The sequence below is a fragment of the Balaenoptera ricei genome, chromosome 12, assembly GCF_028023285.1.
Source record: "Balaenoptera ricei isolate mBalRic1 chromosome 12, mBalRic1.hap2, whole genome shotgun sequence".
Classification (NCBI taxonomy): domain Eukaryota; kingdom Metazoa; phylum Chordata; class Mammalia; order Artiodactyla; family Balaenopteridae; genus Balaenoptera; species Balaenoptera ricei.
Window position 1 is genome coordinate 54,513,912 of NC_082650.1, and position 20,222 is coordinate 54,534,133.

The 20,222-nt window shown below is 45.8% G+C and overlaps 1 protein-coding gene across 1 annotated transcript in view; it reads left to right on the forward strand.

Annotated features, from left to right (window-relative positions):
• The first annotated feature begins 2,708 nt into the window (after positions 1-2,708).
• Positions 2,709-20,222, forward strand: part of PREP (prolyl endopeptidase) — a 137,621-nt gene continuing 120,107 nt past the window's right edge. Inside the window, exons 1-2 of the mRNA XM_059941502.1 lie at positions 2,709-2,824; positions 7,964-8,038. Coding sequence (XP_059797485.1) covers positions 2,780-2,824; positions 7,964-8,038 — 120 coding nt within the window. The 5' untranslated portion in view covers positions 2,709-2,779. The remainder of the gene's footprint in view (positions 2,825-7,963; positions 8,039-20,222) is intronic.

The window sequence follows — 20,222 nt, forward strand, 5'->3', positions numbered from 1 at the left end:
TGGTTGGTGGGGAGGAATACTTTGACAAGAACTTGGAGTGGGGTTGAGATAGCCAAGCAGCAGTAAATGATCACTAGCCTGCCTCCTTAGGAGGGTGACTCTGGTTAACTGAGTGGGGTGCAAAGTTTGAGGTCAGGCACTAGAGCAGGGGCTGCCAGCTTCCCTGGAGGTCTTTCTGTATCTCTGCTAGTCCCCATCCCCCAAAGGCCTTGTGCTGTGGTAATGAGTTCTAGGTTAGAGCATGAGTTGTCACAGTGTTAATTCTGTAATTCCCCTGCAAATGGTGTGCAGTGACGGATGTCGAACGGCACTCTGGGGTTTATTCTGGAGGTAGCACTTCCATTTCTGAGATGGCCCAAATACTTCCCTTCTCCTCATTTTCTATGGTCAAGGTAGAGCAGGGACTTTGCAGTCAAGTGACGGATTTGAATTTGAATCTTGGCTCTGTCTTAGCTGTGTGATGACATCGGACAATTTCCTTTAAAGCTACTGAGATTCCTTTTCCTCATCTGCAAAATGTCTGTGTTAGGAGGATGAAAGCAGACAACACGTATCAAGTACATGGCAAATGTAGGGAGTGTACGATCATCCAGGCCAGCAGGAGGGGGACAGGGTTATCCGGTCTTCCCCTCCTTGCTACCTCACTGCAGGTGCAGACTATCTATTGCTGGCAGCTCACTGCTCTGCCTGGGCCACGTACAAACCTTTGGCTTTCAGCGACCAGAGGAGCTGGGCACCAGGATAACTGCCTGGAGGGAAACAGAGGATGTTACTTGAGTTGTGATTTGTCCTTTGGGTACCACAATTCCTATAATGTCTACCTCAGGTCCTGATAAAATGAAGTCCTAGGGAGATTCTACCTATTAACAGGTGGGCATTAGACCACAGAATGCTACTTATTTGTGAAGAGGGAGACCATCAGAGAGTGGTTAAGAATGAGTGTTGGCATCAGAGCAATCTGGGAATCTTGAATCTTTTTTGTTTTTTCCATTATTTGTGAAGTCCCGGGCTAAAGACAGCCCATTTTCCTCAATTGCAAAATTGCGATATTATTAGTTCTTATCTAATAAAGTTAAAATGAGGTAATTTCCTGGCATATAAGAAGCAGTTAATAAGCATTAACTATTGTTGTTGTTGTTGTTGTTAGGGAATCTCCTGGGACAGGTGTTCCTAGGTTGCCCTTAAAAAAGAACCCCAAGTGGCAGAAGCATAAGGTAATGCCTGGCAGCCCCTGGGCCAGGTGACAGGCAGGCAAGGCGGGAGGTGGTGACTGGGCTACAGAGTGCTAAGTCCCCGTGTTTGTTTTGCACAAAGTTGGCATCAATAGTGTGAGCTCTCCCACAACTGCGGATTCTCAGGTTGCCCAAGGAGGATGGGTCTGGAAACAGATGCAAAACATAATTATCCAACATCCCACCACTAACAGAAACGCTGAACTGTGGGTGAGGCACGGAATTGGGATAGTAATAAAAATGAAACAGAAGACACAAGTTTACAATAGCCACCGTGCCCACCTGGAATTCAGGACGTGAAGGACTTTCTGGTCACACCCATACCCTCCTCCCAGGACTTTTAAGAAGCTAGGAGTACAAAACACATTGGGCACACACCATGGCTCTGATAACTGGGGCTTTAAAGCTTCTTCCTGATAGTCCGGAAAGCAAGGCCAGAACACATTATCACTAGCCCGAGGATGAATAAATATAACTATTAAAATTTCATGGGTTTGAGGTCAAGCATCTAATACCTCCCCGCACCTCCTCCCCCCATAAAAGATGCTCAATAAACAAACACACTGGCAGAAAAGAGATGCCGATAAAGGAACAGGCAGGATGAACAAAAGACCCTAGATGATTTCTAGTCCTCCCACCTTGGTCCCCTCTCAACTGGTAAATCTCAAATAAGGGCTCATCCATTGTCCTACTCACACCTCATCGCACCTAAATAATCCAGCTGCCCGACCACACAGCGCCCACCAGGGGTGTTGAGAAAAGAGGTGTGTTTCCTTTATGGTCCTCATGACCCATTATTCCTTCCTTCCCAAGTCCAGGGTCACAGGCAGTGTAAATTAGATCACCTCAAGCCCTTTGCTCTCAAGGCTGGGGAGAGGCCCGGTCTCTCCTCGCCTCCCCTACCCAGTCCGGGAACAGGAAGATGGGGGAATCGAATACGCAAACCCTGCGGTTCGTTCTGCTCGAGGGAGGCCCTGCGAGCGCGGCAATGGCGAAGCGGCCAGCGGGGGGACTTCGGGGAGGGCGGGAGGGGGCAGGAGGCGTGGTGGCCCCGCCGGCGTGACCGCACGTGTGCCCGGCGCGGTGGCCGGGGCCGGCGTGTGGGGCGTGTGGCCGGCTCCGTGGCATGGTGGGTGTGGCGGGGATGCCCGGGGCGGTGGTCCCGGCGTGGGTGCGCCGCGCGCCGGGCACAGTAGTCCTTGGGCCCGGGCGGCCCGGGCGCGGCCGGCGCTCCTGCAGAGGGAGCTGTGCGCCCGGCCTGGCTCACGCACGGCGCCGCCCCCTTCCTCTTGTCGCCGCCGCAGCCGCTGGGCCCGCCCGCCGGGGAGGGGCTGCCGGCCTCGCCGACAGCTCCTTCCTGCTTCCCGCACGTCCTCGCCGCCGCGCCGCAGGTCCGGTCGTGAGTCCCGGCCGAGAGCTGCCCGCCGCCGCCGCCGCCGCCGCCGCCGCCGCCGCCGCCGCCCGGCCCGCGCCCCCGCCTCGCCCCGCGGCCCGCCCGTCCCCCTCGCGACCGCTCCGGAGCCCGCGCCGCCCCCACGCCCCCGGCCATGCTGTCCTTCCAGTACCCCGACGTGTACCGCGATGAGACCGCCGTGAGTACCCCCGCCGCCCCCTGCCCTCCCCTCCTGCCCTCCCCTCCCCCTCGGCCTTTGTTTGCAAGGCCGGGCGGGGGGCGCCGGGCTCCTCCCTAGCTGAGGGGGCCCTGGTGGCCGTCACCCTCCGCCTGCTGGCGGCGGAGTCGGTGGTCAGCCGCCGCTGGGCCGCTTCCTAAGATCAGCGGGGTCAAGGGCAGACGCCCAGGTGGGAATGGGCATCTTACGGGCGTGGGAAGACAGAATGTGTCACTGCTTTTTGACTGGCGGAAGCTCTTGCTTAAATATGGTGGTAGGAAAAAGTGTGTATGCGTGTAGGTGATGTCCAATTATAAAACAAAAGCAAACTTTTTCAACTCACAAATTAAAAATACTTAGAGTTGAAGTTCATTCATTCGATTTTAAAACGTGTATCGAGCGCTTCCCCTGCCCTTGGCCGAGCGCTGGGCGACGGGCGCTGGGGATGCAGGGCCGAGGTAGAGTCCTGGGGAAGGTGGAGCAGGGCCCCGAGCTGTGGCGGTGTTGATCCGAGTGTTCCTAAACTAGAACAGGAGTTGGTGGGGGCGAGACGAGGTCTTAGAAGGGGAGACGATGGCCTTTTAAAGAATGAAGTTTTGCCTGGTGCAGGGGTTAGCCACCGTTTCCCTCAGCTGTAGATGACCTCAGGGTCACTGTTGAGGTCCCCAGGGTGGAATTCTGGGCAAACACTTTGTGTGTGTGTAAAAATTAGTTTGGCATCTTAAGAACTGGAGTAAATCCAAACGTTGTGGGCATGATTGTGGTAGGAATAGCCAAATTCTTCAGATTACTTAAAATGGAATCCAAATAAAAAAGATTTTTGCACGATACAGTTCTAGGTTTTTTCTATTTGCTTTGACCCGATTAATGCCAGAAAGTCTGTACTTTAAAGCAGCCTCATTTGGGGATAAAGGGTACTGGGGCTTTAGAGTAAAGGACGTATTGTATTAAATTAAGACTTCCAAGTGACACTGATGCAGCCATGGTTTCTTTGACCTGTGGTCATCTGGTAACCATGTTTTCTCAGCCTGTTCAGCTGCTTGCTTATTAAATTTACTCTGACAGCCCAAGAAGCTCTATCCCTGTGGTTCAGAGAGTTGTTTCCTTTGTGTCTGGGAGAAAAGTGATCCAGCCGGAATGGAAAAGAGGAGAGACCAAGTAAGAAGACCTGAGCGCTAGTTCTGGTTTTGTCACTCACTCGCTGAATGCTCTTTGGCAGATCACTTACCTGTTACAGGCCTTCTCTCCCATATATGAACCATTAGGGCTGGCTTGGCTAATCACAGAGCTTACTTGCTGCTGTAGTAAGAATATCATCATTCATTCATTCACATGATGGTCTAGCCCTGCAGTGTAACGGACTTTAGTAACGGGAAGACGTGAATATCTCAGTTTGGTTCTTGAGGATCTTTGAGTTTTCAGGAGAGATAAAATTGTAAAGAACTATCATGTGGTTTGATAAGTGCTGTTTTAAATTTGTTTTATTTTATTTTTAAAGGCGGGGTTGCTTCTTGCTTAGTTTTTCCCTTTTCGGGTTACCAAAATCCTACAGTTCACTTATCTGTGTTTTACAGTTCTTGAAAGGGTTAAGTGAGGATTTTTTGAAGACATCAGAAAGCTTATGAACAATTAACTTGAAAGAGTATACCATGGATTTTAATACTCTCCAGTTCCTTTTCATCAAAGAACTCATGATCAACCTCAAGGCCAAGGAAATGTGGTTCTGGTCCAGCCTGGACCCTGCTCTGTGGATCCCAGTGTATTTATCCCAGCCCTGATAGCCTGCATGGAGTGTCTTTTTCCTGTGACAGAGTCCTGATTACTAACCCTAGGCTTGACTTACGCATTTGCTCAAATTGTAGCCTTGATTTCTAGGATGGGTTCATTTCTCTCCAGCAGGTGCTAGAGATTGCTGTAGCTCTCTGTCTCTCTCCCTTGAGCGTCTTCCAGCTACATACTGCGCAGTCTCCTGCTGAACCGTGGGGTTGGAGCATGCAGCCCTTTGTGGTGGATTTCTGCTTTAGTGAGCAGAGTTTTGGAAACCTTGCCATTCCACTGTAATGCCGTTGCCCGTCCCCCGAGAGTGTTGCCCTCAGGGAATTCGGGCCTGCTACAGCAGTTAGAAGAATGTATAGGGTGAGTGGAGAACACAGAGGCGGATGAGATTAATTTCCATCAGTAGGAAGAGACAATATGTGAATTGAGCCTGGAAGTCGGCCAGTTGGTTAAGGTAGAAAGGACATTCCTGGCGTGTGACTTAAAGTCATCGTTATGTAGGGCTGTACAGTCATGGAATTGCATTTGTTTTAGGATGGCAGGAAGGCCATTGTGACCAGAATATCCATGGGTGGATGAGCTTGGAAGGGGGCTGGAAAGGGAAGAAAAGGAAAATGGGGCCAGGTTTGATGGGCTCTGCGTGCTGTGTGTACAAGTCTGCACTTCATCCTGAAGGCAGCAGGTGAGCTGTTGAACAATACAAGTGAAATATTGAATAGTAACAGTGTCTTATCAGGACTCTATTTTTAAAGCCTCTCGGGAAAATAAGGCATGGTTTGCAAACTTAAATCAGATGGGAGAATCAGATACTGCACAACTTGAGTTCAGGGGATGTAGCTATGAGATCACCCCATTTGTAGGGTATCGTCTCGTAAAAGAAAAATGTAGGGAGCGGGCGGGATGGGGAGAGGGCACTTGGCTCCCGGGATTCTCCTGGAGAGAATCAGTTTCTTGTCCTGGTTAAAAATGTCTGCTTGATAACTAACTTCAGTCTGCTTTAGATGGCGATGGGGCTGTTTGCTCAGAGGTAAACACCATGCAGGAGGCAGTCCAGTGTAGGATACACTGGGTTCCGAGTCAAGGTCCAGCTGTGCACCTGCCAGTTCAGAACTGGCCTGCTTCATTAGCCAAAGGTTGAGTCCGCAAGCTTTGAGGTCGGCTCAAGGTGGGTCACAGTCCTCCCTCCCACTTATTAACAATCTGACCCTTGTCAATTGCTTTAATTCTCTCCAGCTTCAGTTTCCTCATCTGGAAAAATGAGTCGGTAATAACCTCCCGGTGAGGACCAAATCAGATAACGTGGCTATGGCGCAGTGTTTAGCTCACAGTAAATCTGTGGCCTTCCAGTCTCTGTGAATTGCATTCTGCAGTCTGGAAAATAGGAATATCATCAGCTCTCTTACAGGGTTGCTTTAAAGTATCAGGCACAACAATATGGATATTCAGCTAATGTTCATTGCTTTGGGTCTAGCACTTGGCAACACCTTCACTTAGCCATAAAACTAAGATGACTTGCAGTTAATCTTTTCCCCTTCTTTGTGAAAAGTTAAGTCTTTGGGTATGTCTGAGTTTTAGTAGCATCATAATCGAGGAACATTTTTAAAGTGTCCGGTCTGTCCCCTCCAAGGAATATTTGGGGAAAAGCTGTTGGCAGATTGTTTGGAGTCACAGCGCTGATTCTGAACTCGGTATGGCCCTGGGCGTGTTGCCATCTTGTGCCTGACATCGCTCCTAAAAATACTGGATTGGAAGATCTTTCACGAGTTTAAATTTGTTTGATTCCTTATTGACAGAGGAAAAGATGGTTGTTACTATAAGCGTATTTTGTAACCATTCCAAGGTGTGTAAAATGTAAGAGACTTGCAGATGAGAAGAAAAGACAGAAAGCTTTTCTTCAGTGATGATAATCAGCTAAAATTTAGAGAGGCTTTTGGTAAGGATTGAAAATTGGTAATTTTAGGAAGACTCATCAGGAAGGCTTTCATCTGATTGTGTCAGTTGCACTTGTCAGTCATTGTTTGCTGAGAACGGTTCCTGTGTTCCACCTGAACTGCCCGTTCTTCCAGGTGTGCATTTCCCCAGGTGCTCTCCTCTGGCACCAGATGAGGACAGATGCTGACCCCTTGCAGAAAGCCTGAGGTTTGAGGCTTGGGGGAGATTCTTCTCAGTTGGCCAGCAGCCACGCTGAAACTTTGACCAGCAGTAGAAACAGCAGGTTTTCCTTTTCCAGGAGAGTGTTCTCTTTCCTTCGGAAATAGCCCTTACATTTTGGTATTATAGAACAAAACAAGGAGACAGATGCAAAACTCATTGGAGGCACTGGTAGTCTTCTGGACAACCTCATATAAGAAGCCTTAGCCGGAATGCTATTGAGTTGTTGAGAGAGACTTGACTGGAAAGACGTTGTCCATGTAGTTTCATTTGATTAGACTAATCACGTGAGTATGAAATGGAGAGGTTTTGTAGCGACATTTACCTGTGGATAGTTTCTTTAGGCATCATCACCTGGGGAGTGGCGACTCCCTGTCATCCTTCTGGCCTCGGTCTGAGGGCAAGCCCAGGAATGTGGTTTTTCAGAAGCTCCCACGTGGTTCTGAAGATCAGCTCCTGTGAGTTCTCCTGAAAGTGTCCCCTCAGCCAGGCCCTTCTTGCACTCGGCAATTTTATTCATCAAATATCAGGGTAGTCCCAATGCGTGATGCCTTCGTGCCTCCTTTTCTACACAGTGAAAGAAAGCATTTCATAACAATGCACTAAACGGAAGAGAAGCTTCAGTTTTAGAAACGCTCTTTTATGGCATGCAAGTCAGCTTTGTCAGCTGACATCAGCTAGCATCATTGCACATTAGTTAACTTGCTTTTTGGCAGTTCAGACTTAAGGGCACAACGGATCGTATTGTACATTGTAGGGAGATTTTCTAATCATCAGTCAGCTTAGCAAGAACAGGGCAGTGCACTCGCGTGTGGTGGCTCCCTCCCAAGTGTGCCCTTCCGGCATCCCCACCGCATTGTGTAATTCTGCGCTTTGCTGCCGACAACACGTTTTCAAGTTTCTTTAGCACAGCGGCAGGCCTTTGTTTTGTGTTGTACAGATGGAGCGGTTCCTATTCTGACCTTTCATCTTTCTTCCCTCTCCAGCTAAAACGTTCTTTTCATGAAGGGTGGCTTGACACCTTTGAGAACCTGCCAGCTTCGGTTCATGTGGTAATTTGGGCAGACACATTGCCAGTGAGCCAATTGGGCTATTTCTGACTGCCCCTTTCCTATCTCTCTACCACATTTGGAAAGTAGTAACTTAATTGGGATTAGACACTAGTTATCTAATACCATATTTTGTCTTTTGCAGGTACAGGATTATCATGGGCATAAAATTTGTGACCCTTACGCTTGGCTTGAAGACCCAGACAGCGAGCAGACAAAGGTAAATTAGGGTTTATGATTAAAGATAAGGCGGCCTTCATAGCTCAGACCAAACCCTAGACATCAGTAACCGTGGCGTTTCCCTTCTGGTATCATCCTGTGTTGTCTGCAGTGAGAGGGTGAATAGACATGTTGGTACTACCACTTTCTGTGAAATGATTCATGGGAAAGAGGTGAAAGCATTTTTAGTCCCATAGAAGATCACGTAACTGTTTTGAATAATGTTTGTGGTTTATAGGGACACTAATGAACCAACTATTTGAAATGAAAATATTTGAAAGAAGGAAAACAGAATTTTACCAAAGGAAAATGAAAACCTACAGAAAAATTATGTGAAGGAAAAAATTGCCTAATACATTTTCTCCAAAGGAAAGAAAATCGTATATATTTAAGAAGTACCAGGTCCTGAAAACTGAATGCTGGTCATAGATTACTTATTGATTTTAATGCAACAACAATAAAATTATAAGTAAACTAAATTCTAAGCATCTTCTTATAGTTTATAAGGGGGTGGGGGAGAATCTTCTACTCTGTCTAAAAATATGAGGCTTTCCTATTCTTTTGGAGAAACGTAGTATTTTGAGCTGAAGTCTCATTTCGTTAACGAAGCTTACCTCTAAGTGCCATGTCCCATGGATATTTTTTCCTCCTTGGAGTGCCCAAGACTTGTCATTTGAGATTCATTATTTACATATACTCTATGTGGTTAGGTTTGCTTGGTTGAGGGAATAGTGTTTCTCCAGTCCGCTCCAAGTTCCTTGACTCTTTCATTTATAGCCATGCTAACTTAGTATGTAAAAATATGTATACAATTTCTAATGTGCTCAGCATTCCAGAAGTTTATTTGAGCTTCTTTAGAATCCCAGAGTACATTTCCCATTAAAAAAAAAATGTTAATGCAAGCTGAGTAGTTTTCTAAGCCAGCTTCTAAAAGCCTATGTCTTAGCTGCTCTTATATCTTGTGGTCCCTTGCCACCGTATATACCAGTGTTCTCTGGAGAGCTGAACTCAGATTTCCAAGGCAATTCAGATTTTCCAGGAAGGCATTCCCTTCTGATGTGGACCTGGCTAGTGGAATCGGGATTCTCTCCTTGCCCATCCCCCGTCCCCAACCCTTGCACACTCCCTGGTCAGTGGGGTTGCAGGCTCCACCACCTTCATGTCCTTAGGGAAAAGCTTCACCAGGAACAGAGTGGAGGGAAGGGCTTAGCCAGGCACGATGATACCTGGAGGAGGAGAAAGTAGAGGCAGGCATCCACTCTTTCTTCTTCATTTCCGAAGCACTGGCCTGCCTGCTTTCCTTTCTGCCGCCCTCAGCTGTTCTTCGTGGCCAGCATTTTTCTCCTCCTCTGCCCACTGCAGAAACTCTTAAAACTTCTTCCCTATCCTTTCCCTTGAAGTAAGCACACCACCATTTTGAGATTTTCTAATGGTTTTTACTTCTATCTATGCTCCCTCATTCTCACCCTTTCCTGATTCCCTTCAAGAAAGACAGAGGTCTCATGGGTGAGAATGATTGGTGTTTGGGTTTTCATTTTCCTTTGGTGAAGCAGTGGGTTATAGAGGTTGATCGGTAACCATCCCCAGGTGAGAAACAAATGGGTAACTTGAGGTGCAGGCCAAGGCTCGAGCTCCGCAGGCGAGGGCAAGAGGAGCAGGGAGCAGGTGTGGGCTGCCTCCTCGCCTCCACTCTGCCACAGATGACCTTGACCGTCCAGCTTTGGGCTGAGCTGAGACAGGGATTGAGCCTGGGAATGGAGAGTCACAGGCAGCTTCGTAGCCTGTAATGGAGGGAAGGAGATGAACTTCCTGTGCATCTCTGGAAAACTGTCCCCAAGGACTGTCTCTATGACAATTACTTTGAGGTATTGGGTACAACCTGGATTCCTTCAGCCTTTGATGGTGATTGAGTGATGCAGCTATGTTGGAATGACCCAGTTTTTGTTTACGTGTTAATGGATGCGTACTTTGCTGTTCCTTAATTGATGATGGCTGGTCCTGTGGTTGACAAGCCACTTACTAGTAGATGAAACTTTGCTAATTGGTGATCTTGCAGTCAACACTGGATAGACGCTAATGACGTTGATGTAATACACTCTTATTTTCGTGGTATACATTTATTGGATGTTTACTATGTGCGGGGCACTTCACTGGTAGCTTTGCATACCCTATCCCATTCAGTTCTCAAACTCTGACATAGGCCTTTTTATTTTTCCCATTTCACAGATGAAGAAATTGAGTTAGAATGATTAAGTAACATGTCCAAGTTCACATAGCTGGTAAGAGTGGAACCCAGGCAGTCCAGGTGGTTATCAACCTCACATTAAAGAAATGATAAGCGATCAAAGACTCTGGGTGTAATAGCTTTGGAAATGCAAGCTATAGGAGTATATTCACGTCTGTGCTTGCTGTGGGACTCTGTATGTCCTCCTGCAGGTACCCTCAGCTTCCCCCCACCCCCCTCCCACACTAACCTGTTCAGACGGTCAGACGGTGTACCTCAGGTGTCAGAGGGCTGTGCAGCTCGTGCCTTCCCCCTGCACCCTCCATACACACCTTTCCCAGTCCCCCCTAAACAACCTCGTTATTGACGCGAGCTAGCTGTCATCTGAGATCTGATGAGTGAAATTTCGGTCTCAGACTGAAAAGACAGAGTGTGTTTCTCTAATGCTCAGAAGAGCAGCAGGAACGTTTTCTACTCACAGTTAGAGGCATGTACACACAGGTGTATTAGCCGTACCTCGGTGTAAAGAGGAATATCTTCACGTAGCCTCTAAAACAAAGAAAAACTGCTTGTTACATTTTCAATAAAAAACCAGCCCAGAAGTGAGGAACATTAATAGCTCATTTATACTAAGATCTGAAATGCTATCGGTAAGTCTTTGATTTAATCTAGTATTTAATATAGGTTATCCAACTCTGAGAGTTCCTGGCATTTGAGGCTTTATCCTTTATAAAAGAATCTCAGAGCAGACTTGTAACTTAGAAAATTCTCAAAGACAGTGGTGGTGGGGACTTGAATCTGGGTGAATTCTTTCAAGCTGTCAAGCCCCATGTAACCGTATTTTATAGCAAGTGTTCCAGTTTGTAGAAGATCCTACACAACTCAGTTGTTTCTTTGAGGTCAATTCAACCTTTGTAAAGAGGAAACAGTGTTGCAGCACTGCCCAATAGATTATATAATGTAAGCCACGTAGATAATTCAGAGTTTTCTAGTAAGTAGAAAGAAACACATTAAGTAAAAAGGAACATGAAATTAATTATAATAATTTAATCTAGTATACTCAAAATATTAACATCTCAACATGTAATGAATATAAAATATTATTAAGATATTTTACATTCTTTTTTTTAAAACTAAGTTTTCAAAATCCAGTGTATATTTTATACTTATAGCACATATCAATTCAGACCAGCCACATAATCAGGTACTCATTTGCCACATGTGGCTGGTGGCTACCATTTTGGACAGTGAAGATAGGGACCAACCTTTCTTGTGAATATAGATGTAAAGACTATAAATAATGTTAGCAGGTTAAAAAAAAAAAAGAAAGCAGAATTTGTCACAGGAATTCAAGAACAATTTAATATTATTATATTCATAGATCAAGTAAACCTATATTATATAATTAACCTAGTTAATATTTTAAGAATTAAAGAAAATCCAAAGCTAAAACTAGAAATAACTTTAATAAGATAAATATTCAAAACAACCTAAGCACTAGGCTGGAATATCTCTGTCACTACTATTTTTGTATGTTTGCAAAGCTTTGACCAGTGCAATAAAACATGAACTGAAATTTGTACAGGTGAAAATAAAATTATCATTAATTATAGATTCTATGATTATGTGTCTAGAAAACCTCAGGGAAACAACTGAAAACTTTTTAGAATTAATGCGTTCAGTGAAGTGAGTATGTGCCAAATAAATGTAAAATCAGTAGCAATGATGAAAAATCAACCCATCTGATAGCAAAAAGCAAATACTTAAGAAGAGTTTTCAGGCCTACTGGGAGAGTAATAGTGTCACTTCAGAAATAGGCAGATCTAGAAAAGGGCCAGTTTGGGGCATTATTTTTAATAGTGAAAAATTGGAAATCGCCATTTCCAACGATAGTTTACTGTTTAAGTCAAATCTGGTGGATCTGCTTAACGAAATAGTACATGCCTCTATTAAAATGTTGGGCTGTAAAGATTGCTTACTAAGTGAAAAAGTGCTCATGGTAGAATATGAAGTGGGAGAAGGATGCAAGATTGTAGGGCTCCCAGTGATTACAACTTTATAAAGTATGTTTGTAATTCTAGGAGCATCTGTATGGAAATACAACCTAAACAATAATAAGATAAAGGGAAGGCTCTGGGTTAAAAGCCCTTTAGACATCTCGTAAGTGTGATATACTCTTGAGGTGTCTGAACCATAGTGAAATCTCACTGGGGTAAGTGGGACACCAGGGCAACCTTGGAAGTTTCCCGTGTGAGATGGCAGAGAGGGAGGTTTGCAGTCATTAAAAAGGATTTGAAGACAGATAGGCAGGTCCCAACAGGTGGTCAGTCCATACTTCCCATTCGGCAGGCTCTGCCAGCTTGTCCTTTGCAGGTCATGGAAGGAAATGTGTAGCAGCCTCGATGCACCCCGATATTTTGACACCGAGGTAACTTGAGCCTCCAGACTACTAATAGCAAGACACCCATCGCCCACCCACTGACAGTAATGTGCATGTGATTCACTTCCTAATCTTTAACTTCCTAAGTTTCCTGTGGCAAACAAACAAGTGAACCCCAAACCCCACGCTCGGCCTTAGCTCTTTGCAGCCTCTTTCTTCCTCTCAGTTGGTGTCCTGGCCCCTCTGGGCGTGCCCTGTTCAGATCTCATTTCAGATACTATCACGGGCCATCTCCTCTTTGCCTGTCGATAAGCCACTCTGCATGCCCCTCCATGTAGCTGATACCCCTTCTTCCTTTGTCCTGTCTCCCATCAGTATAAACCATTCTCTTCGTGATCAGCAGCAGCCCAATTGCCAAATCCAGTGACCTTACCATGGTCCTGTGTTCTTCACTGTGCAGGTGGACCACGCGTCCTGGGGAATAGTAGAGACTTTTATGTCACCAGCAAGGGGACTGCTGTGCCCCCCCAGCTTTGCATTGCCTCTCAATCCCTTGCAGTTTGCGGAAGCAGCCGTCTCGCTGTCGGGTCCCTGTGAGAGTACCGAATGCGTATTTCTTTCCCCTGGCCTCCCCGTCCATCGTGGTGCAGTCAGTCCACGTGGCACCATCTGCGCCCCTTCCTGATAGTGAGAAATTCTCTGCATCCCTGGGCTTGGTTTTGCAGCCCTAAAGTCCAGATAGAAGCAATGTCCTTGTAGCCTTTTGAAGAGTCTCCCCATTTTACTCCATCTTATTGTGGCTTCAGCCTCTTGGTTGAATATTCCAGAACTTGTTACTGAGTTAGTGAAGGGGAGATACAGAAAGGAAGAATTTACACCTTTCATGGGATAGCTGCTGTCAAGTAAGTAGTTGTCAAGTAGTTGTCAAGTCTGGCTTCCACAGAAGCTCTGTCCTGGGGCTTTGGTACAGGAGGTAAGCAAATGTAGAATACCAGCTGCAGATATCAAATGACTAATTTATTTTTCCCTCTCTGAGAGCTGCCTCGGGCAAAACGACAGTAACAACAGCTCCATCCCTCGTGGATCATGAGAGAAGAACTCTTAATAGGAACCAGCAAAAAAAAAAAAGAAAAAAAAATTGTTTTTATGTTCAGTCCTTCTAAAAAATTACATTACCATTTGTTTCAGAGAGGATCAAAGGAATACAGAACGTAGGTCTTCTTCCCCATACCCCATTTGGCTGAGTAGTTAGGGGTCGCCCATTACACCTGCTGAGAAGGGGCTGTGAAGGTAATGAGCAGAACAGTCCCTCAGTCTTACAGGTAAAGAAGCTCACTGTGGTGGCTTCTCTTGTTGCGGAGCATGGGCTCCGGGCATGCGGGCTTCGGTGGTTGTGGCGCGTGGGCTTGGGTGCTCCGTGGCATGTGGGATCTTCCCGGACCAGGGCTCGAGCCCGTGTCCCCTGCATTGGCGGGTGGATTCTTGGCCACTGTGCCACCAGGGAAGCCCTAATTTTTTATTTTTAATTAACCTTTTTATTTTCAGATAGAAAATAAAGATTTGTATGCAGTTGTAAGAAATAATTCAGAGAGATCCCATGTATCCCTTACCTAGTTTCACCTATTGGTAACATCTTGCAGAACTGTAGTACAGTATCACGACCAGTGTTGTGCAACATCGGTGTAGTCAAGATACAGAACGTTCTATCACTACAAGTATCCTTTATGTTGCCCTTTTATAGTCACATCAACTTTCCTCTCATCCACCCCTTCCCCATCTCCTGGTCCCCTTGTTAACCCCTGGCAACCAGTAACCTGGCCTTCATTTCTATAACTTGTTGTTTCAAGAATGCTATATAGATGGAATAATACTGCGTTTAATCTTTTGTGAATGGATTATTTTAACGGAGCATCTCCTCGGAGATTCATCCAGATTGTTGCATGTATCAATATTTTGTTCCCTTTTGTTGCTAAGTCGTATGTGAGTTTGTTGAACCACTTACCTACTGAAGACATCTGAATTGTTTCCATTTGGGGGCTATTAATAATAAAGTTTCTATAGACCAAAAAAAAAAAAAAAAAGCTGGAAACGTCACCTTTCTCCTCCCCTGCCCGCACTGTTCCCTTCCTTGGCAGGAAAGATTTAAATCTCAAAGGACTTCTGATCATCTCTAGGGTATTTAAATAGCCTAGGATTTCTGTGTAGGTATTTTAATGTCACAGAGGTCAGTGGAGAACAAAGTTGAGGGCAATCAACACCTTTCCCTGGGATCCTTTCTGCCTATCCTAATATGTGGTTTTTTTCTTTGCTTGCTTGCTTTTGTTTTTGGTCTTTGAGGTTAACCCTAAAAGCATGTAGCGTGAGGAGTTGCTGCTCTGTGCTGGTATCAGTCTGGCCTAGATCTCCCTGGGCGGTGTGCTTTCCTAAAGTGGGGCAGAGCCCGCGTGGGCAAGAACTGGTGGGGGAGCTGGGTGAGCCACGATCCTTTCGTCCACTTGCATTTCCCCCTCAGGCTATCAGGCCTCAGAGGCAACCGTGGAAGCTTGCTCCCAGGACTTCCACTAACATGAAGGGCCAGTTCGATGTCTCTAAGCCAACAGACAGCAGATGAAGCTGACTGGGAACTGAGGAATACTGGATATAATTAACAGCATAAGAGACTTTAGGTTTTGGTTTTGGTTTATGGTGTTCTTTCGAAGACTTTAGGACAAACTGTGAATATCCTCTTTTTAAGTAGTTCCTTCATCCTGTGAGTTTCCAGCCGTTTCCCATGTCACCTCTGTTGGGAGGCAGGGTGGAGGAACAGAATATTTGCCAGATGGGAATAGAAGTCATAGCCCTTGGTCTTTCATTTTCTTGGCCTTTGAGCACAGCCAGCTACCTTACCTGGGATTCCTTTTCTTCATCTATAAAATGAATATAGTCACACTCAATTCATCTAGCTCCAAGGTTTTAATGACACCCAACTGAGAAAATGCATGTAAAAATTCATTTTCCGGGCTTCCCTGGTGGCGCAGTGGTTGAGAATCTGCCTGCCAATGCAGGGGACACGGGTTCGAGCCCTGGTCTGGGAAGATCCCACATGCCGTGGAGCGACTAGGCCCGTGAGCCACAATTACTGAGCCTGCGCGTCTGGAGCCTGTGCTCCACAACAAGAGAGGCTGCAATAGTGAGAGGCCCGCGCACCGCGATGAAGAGTGGCCCCCTCTTGCCACAACTAGAGAAAGCACTCGCACAGAAACGAAGACCCAACACAGCCATAAATAAATAAATAAAATTTTTAAAAAAATTTCATTTTCCCCACACAGCAGAGCTCTGTGCAAAGGTGATACATCCTAGGCACTGCTGCTTCAATGTATTGAGATGTAGACCTTCAGAATCTAGTCCTCTTATTTGCTTACTCAGAATGTTGAACTTTAAAGACGCCTCTGTCTTTTTATTTTCATCCACAAAACGAAGCAGGATTTTCCTTTTGAATTCTAGTTTTTTAGAAGAAGATACTTAAATTCTAAGCATTGAATTCCCCACACCTCCGCCAGCGGAACTGCGGCATCTAAGTGTGGCTTAGTTGTTCTGAAGGACGATGACTGAACTAGGCCAAACATTACCTTAAAGCTATTTGGTAGCTCCTCTTTTAATTGGTGTTTTCTGAACCCACTGGCAAAGCTGGCCTGTGAAACGCCCTGTCATCCATTCATTAATGTTTCATGTAAGGACCTGGCTTGAGAATTACTACTGTGTTGTTCCTCCTCTAGTGGAAACAGGAAATGCTCTAGGTAAATCTGTTACCACATATCATCTCAATCTGCAAGGCGTCTCAGGTCTTAAAGGTCTCACCACCTCCTACAGAAATGTTTAGCCTTATGTATGTTCGCAGACGTACTTCTGATGAATCCACAGTTGAAATATGTATTTCGGGAACAACATCCTTTTGATCTGTGCATGGGGTAATTGTCAAAAGTATGATAGAATCTGCTGGTCCTGGGCCATCCTCTTTCCTAAGCAGTGCTTTCTCTTGTCTTTTTCTGTCTTCTTTCTCTTGCTTTCTGTAATGAGGTTTTTGAGGCAAGCAGTAGAAATGAATTCTGGCCATGTTAGGCAAATCAGGAATCCATAGCAAGGATATGAGGCCAGCTCCTGGGATGCACTGAGGGACAGGCTTGGAGCAGGCAGTTGTGGGACTCCGTGGTGGGAATTTCCACTTTTCACCCAGCACTGCTGATGGCATCAGTGATTACAGTGATTCGGCCCTCTGTCACTTGTTCAAGTGACTGCATCCCAGGAGAGGGAGTTTGGATTGGCCAAGCTCCAGCTGTGTGCTCACTCCTTGGCTGTACTGTGGCAATGAAAAAAGATTTGGTAAAAAGCCTTAGGGACCCTCTTTGGCTTCTGTAGTGGCAGGACAGCTATGTGAAGTTAGTGTCTCACTAAGCAGGGTAGAGCCCTGGGGAGGAGAATGGATGCTGGCTGGCCCTGATGCCATAGGTCCACTGGTTTCATTCCCCTTCCTTGTCCATATGTGCTCATGCCCTCCCCTTCTTCCCCTGTCCTGGGTTTACCGGTGTGCCCACTGCACCAAGCATTAGGTTAAATGGGGGTGAGGAGAGGGATGTATTGTCATGAGCAAGACAGATGTGGCCCATGCCGGCTTGGACTCACACATCAGCCTAGGAGACCGGAGATTGGAGCTGGGTGAGCCGCTTAACCTTCGAGCTGCTAGAGGTCAGTGCCGAAAGGAGGCCGAGCCACATCTTGAGTAGAGGCTGGGAGTCTCGCCCCATTTGTTCACCACCAGGGAAAGCTCCATTTTAGAAAAGCAGACCCCAAACCATTGATGAAATTCTTAAGGTACTTGTGTACATTTAACATTAATATTTTCCCCATAGGCAGCTACTCGGCTTTGGTTCCAATAATCTACATGTCCTCTATGAGAAATGCTGATGTCAGACGTGGTATCTTTGGGAAAACAGTTATTAAAGAACTAACAGCTAAAGAACAAAGATAACTGACTTCTCTGAGCCTCTTTCTTTTCTCTTAGGTATCTGGAATCCATTCACCAGCCCATGCTGCCATGTCCAGGGGGAAAGCATTCAGTCATAAAAATCACCTGGGTATTTGTTAAAAATAGACATGCCCAAGGTCTACTTCTGTAGCATCTGATTTGAGTAGAAAGCTATTTCCCAAGCACCTCACCAGGTAATTCTTAAGATCCAGAAAGCTTGGGAAAACTGCCCTAGAGAATGCTTAGACATGATTAGAGAACAATAATAACACCTCTGATTTATATAGGGCACTTTCAAGGAGTTAAGGTTCTCATGGATGCCTCACTTGTTCATAAAATCTTTGTAAATTAGAGGGACAGTGTTCGTGATTCTAATTTTTCTCATTGGGGGAAATCAAGGCATGTGTCACAATAAAGACTTCTGGGTCTCTCCTGTATAACATTGGATGGCACTCTGACCATTTGGATCAGCTCTCTGTTTAATCATGCACACCATTCTCTGGAGCTCCAGTTCTGCCTGTGTAAAATCTCATACGCTTCTTGTTTTTATCCCTGCTGGCACTGCCTGGTTCAGGCATGCATTGCCACTGAGCTAGGCATTCAGTAGCTTCCTAACTTGTCTCCCTTCTTCCAGAATTTTTTTCTACCCTGTTCTCCCCAGCAGCTGATAAGAACGCTTCGAGATCTTGGAACCTGTTTATTCATGGGAAAGCAGTAGTGTATATTCATTTAATGAACAGCTTTAGAGGTAGAAAGACAGGTTTGAATCTTAACTCCACAATTTTATCAGAGTTGTGACATTGGTCATGCTTATTAACCTCTCTAAGCTTCAATTTTTTTTTTTTAATTTTTTTTAAAATTTATTTTTGGCTGCGTTGGGTCTTCGTTGCTGCGTGCGGGCTTTCTCTAGTTGCGTCGAGCGGGGGCTACTCTTCGTTGCGGTGCGCGGCCTTCTCATTGCGGTGGCCTCTCCCGTTGCGGAGCGTGGGCTCTAGGCGCGCGGGCTTCAGTAGTTGTGGTTCTCTAGAGCGCAAGCTCAGTAGTTGTGGCGCACGGGCTTAGTTGCTCCGCGGCATGTGGGATCTTCCCAGACCAGGGCTAGAACCCGTGTCCCCTGCATTGGCAGGCGGACTCCTAACCACTGTGCCACCAGGGAAGCCCCTAAGCTTCAATTTTCTGATTTATAATCTGGAGACAACTACTGTGTATGGTTGTGGGGAAAATTAAGTGATAATGTTTTTGAACCGTGGAGCAGAGTGGTTGACACAAGTAAGTGCTTAATAAATGCTTGCCATTGCATTTATTATTAAATAGTTTAAATAGCACAGGAACTATCTGCTTGATAATTTAAAAGGCCTCATCTTTAGAGCTATTTGGGACAAATTCTTTTATTGCAATTATTTCTTGGGCTCTGTTTAGATCTGCTTTCTTTTTGGATCAATTTTAGTCATCTGTATTTCCTAGAAAATTGTCCATGTCATTGAGATTTTAAAATTACTAGCAGGGGATTATGTGAAATAGTTCTTATAATGACTTTACTCTCCTTGTTTGTGTCTCTATTTGTTTTTTTTTTTTTTTTTTGGCTGTGCTGGGTCTTTATTGATGCGTGCGGGCTTTCTCTAGTTGCGGCGAGTGGGGGCTACTCTTCGTTGCGGTGCGCGGGCTTCTCATTGCGGTGGCTTCTCTTGTTGCGGAGCATGGGCTCTAGGCACGTGGGCTTCGGTAGTTGTGGCACGCAGGCTTGGTAGTTGTGGTTCGTGGGCTCTAGAGCGCAGGCTCAGTAGTTGTGACACACGGGCTTAGTTGCTCTGTGGCATATGGGATCTTCCCGGACCAGGGATCAAACCCGTGTCCCCTGCATTGGCAGGTGGATTCTTAACCACTGTGCCACCAGGGAAGTCCCTGTCTCTATTTCTTTATTATTTCAAATTTCCAGCATCTGTAACTTCTCTCCCCCTTTTGATTAGTTTCGCCAGCACTTTGGTTGAATGCATGGGAGTTTTTTGGTTGCTGTTTGTTTTTTTAGAAAGAAATGGTTCTAGGACTTATAAGTTGTACTCTTTAATTTTCTAGCTAATTAATTTCTTTTTATTTCGCTTTGTTACTTTAAAACTTTTTGGTTTGAACGTTTAGTTAAATTTCACTCTTTCTCATTGGTGGATCACCTTTTCCAGGCTTCCCTCTCCAGCCCTTGGGCAAGCTTCCGGTGGATTCCTCCTCTTCTAGCCTGCCCATGCTTGGCCAGCTGAGCGGCTCCTGGAAGAGCTGTATCAGTCAGGACTCTTGACGAGCAGCACCTGAAAGCCAGCTCGCTCTAGCTCATATAAAAAAAAAAAGGAGCTGAGTGGTTCACATAATTGAAGATCAGTACATGCCTTTAGGCACAGCCTGAGCCGGGACCGCACATGATATTTCTGGAAACCTGTCTCTCTTTGTCTCTTAGGTCATCTGCTTTTCTCTGATTGTTTTGCTTTCTAGCAGCCTCTCCCACATGGTAGGGAAAGATGGGCCTTGCCCCTTCAGGTTTTACACAGTCCTGACAACCCCAGATCTCATAAGATAACTTCTCCTTCCAGTGT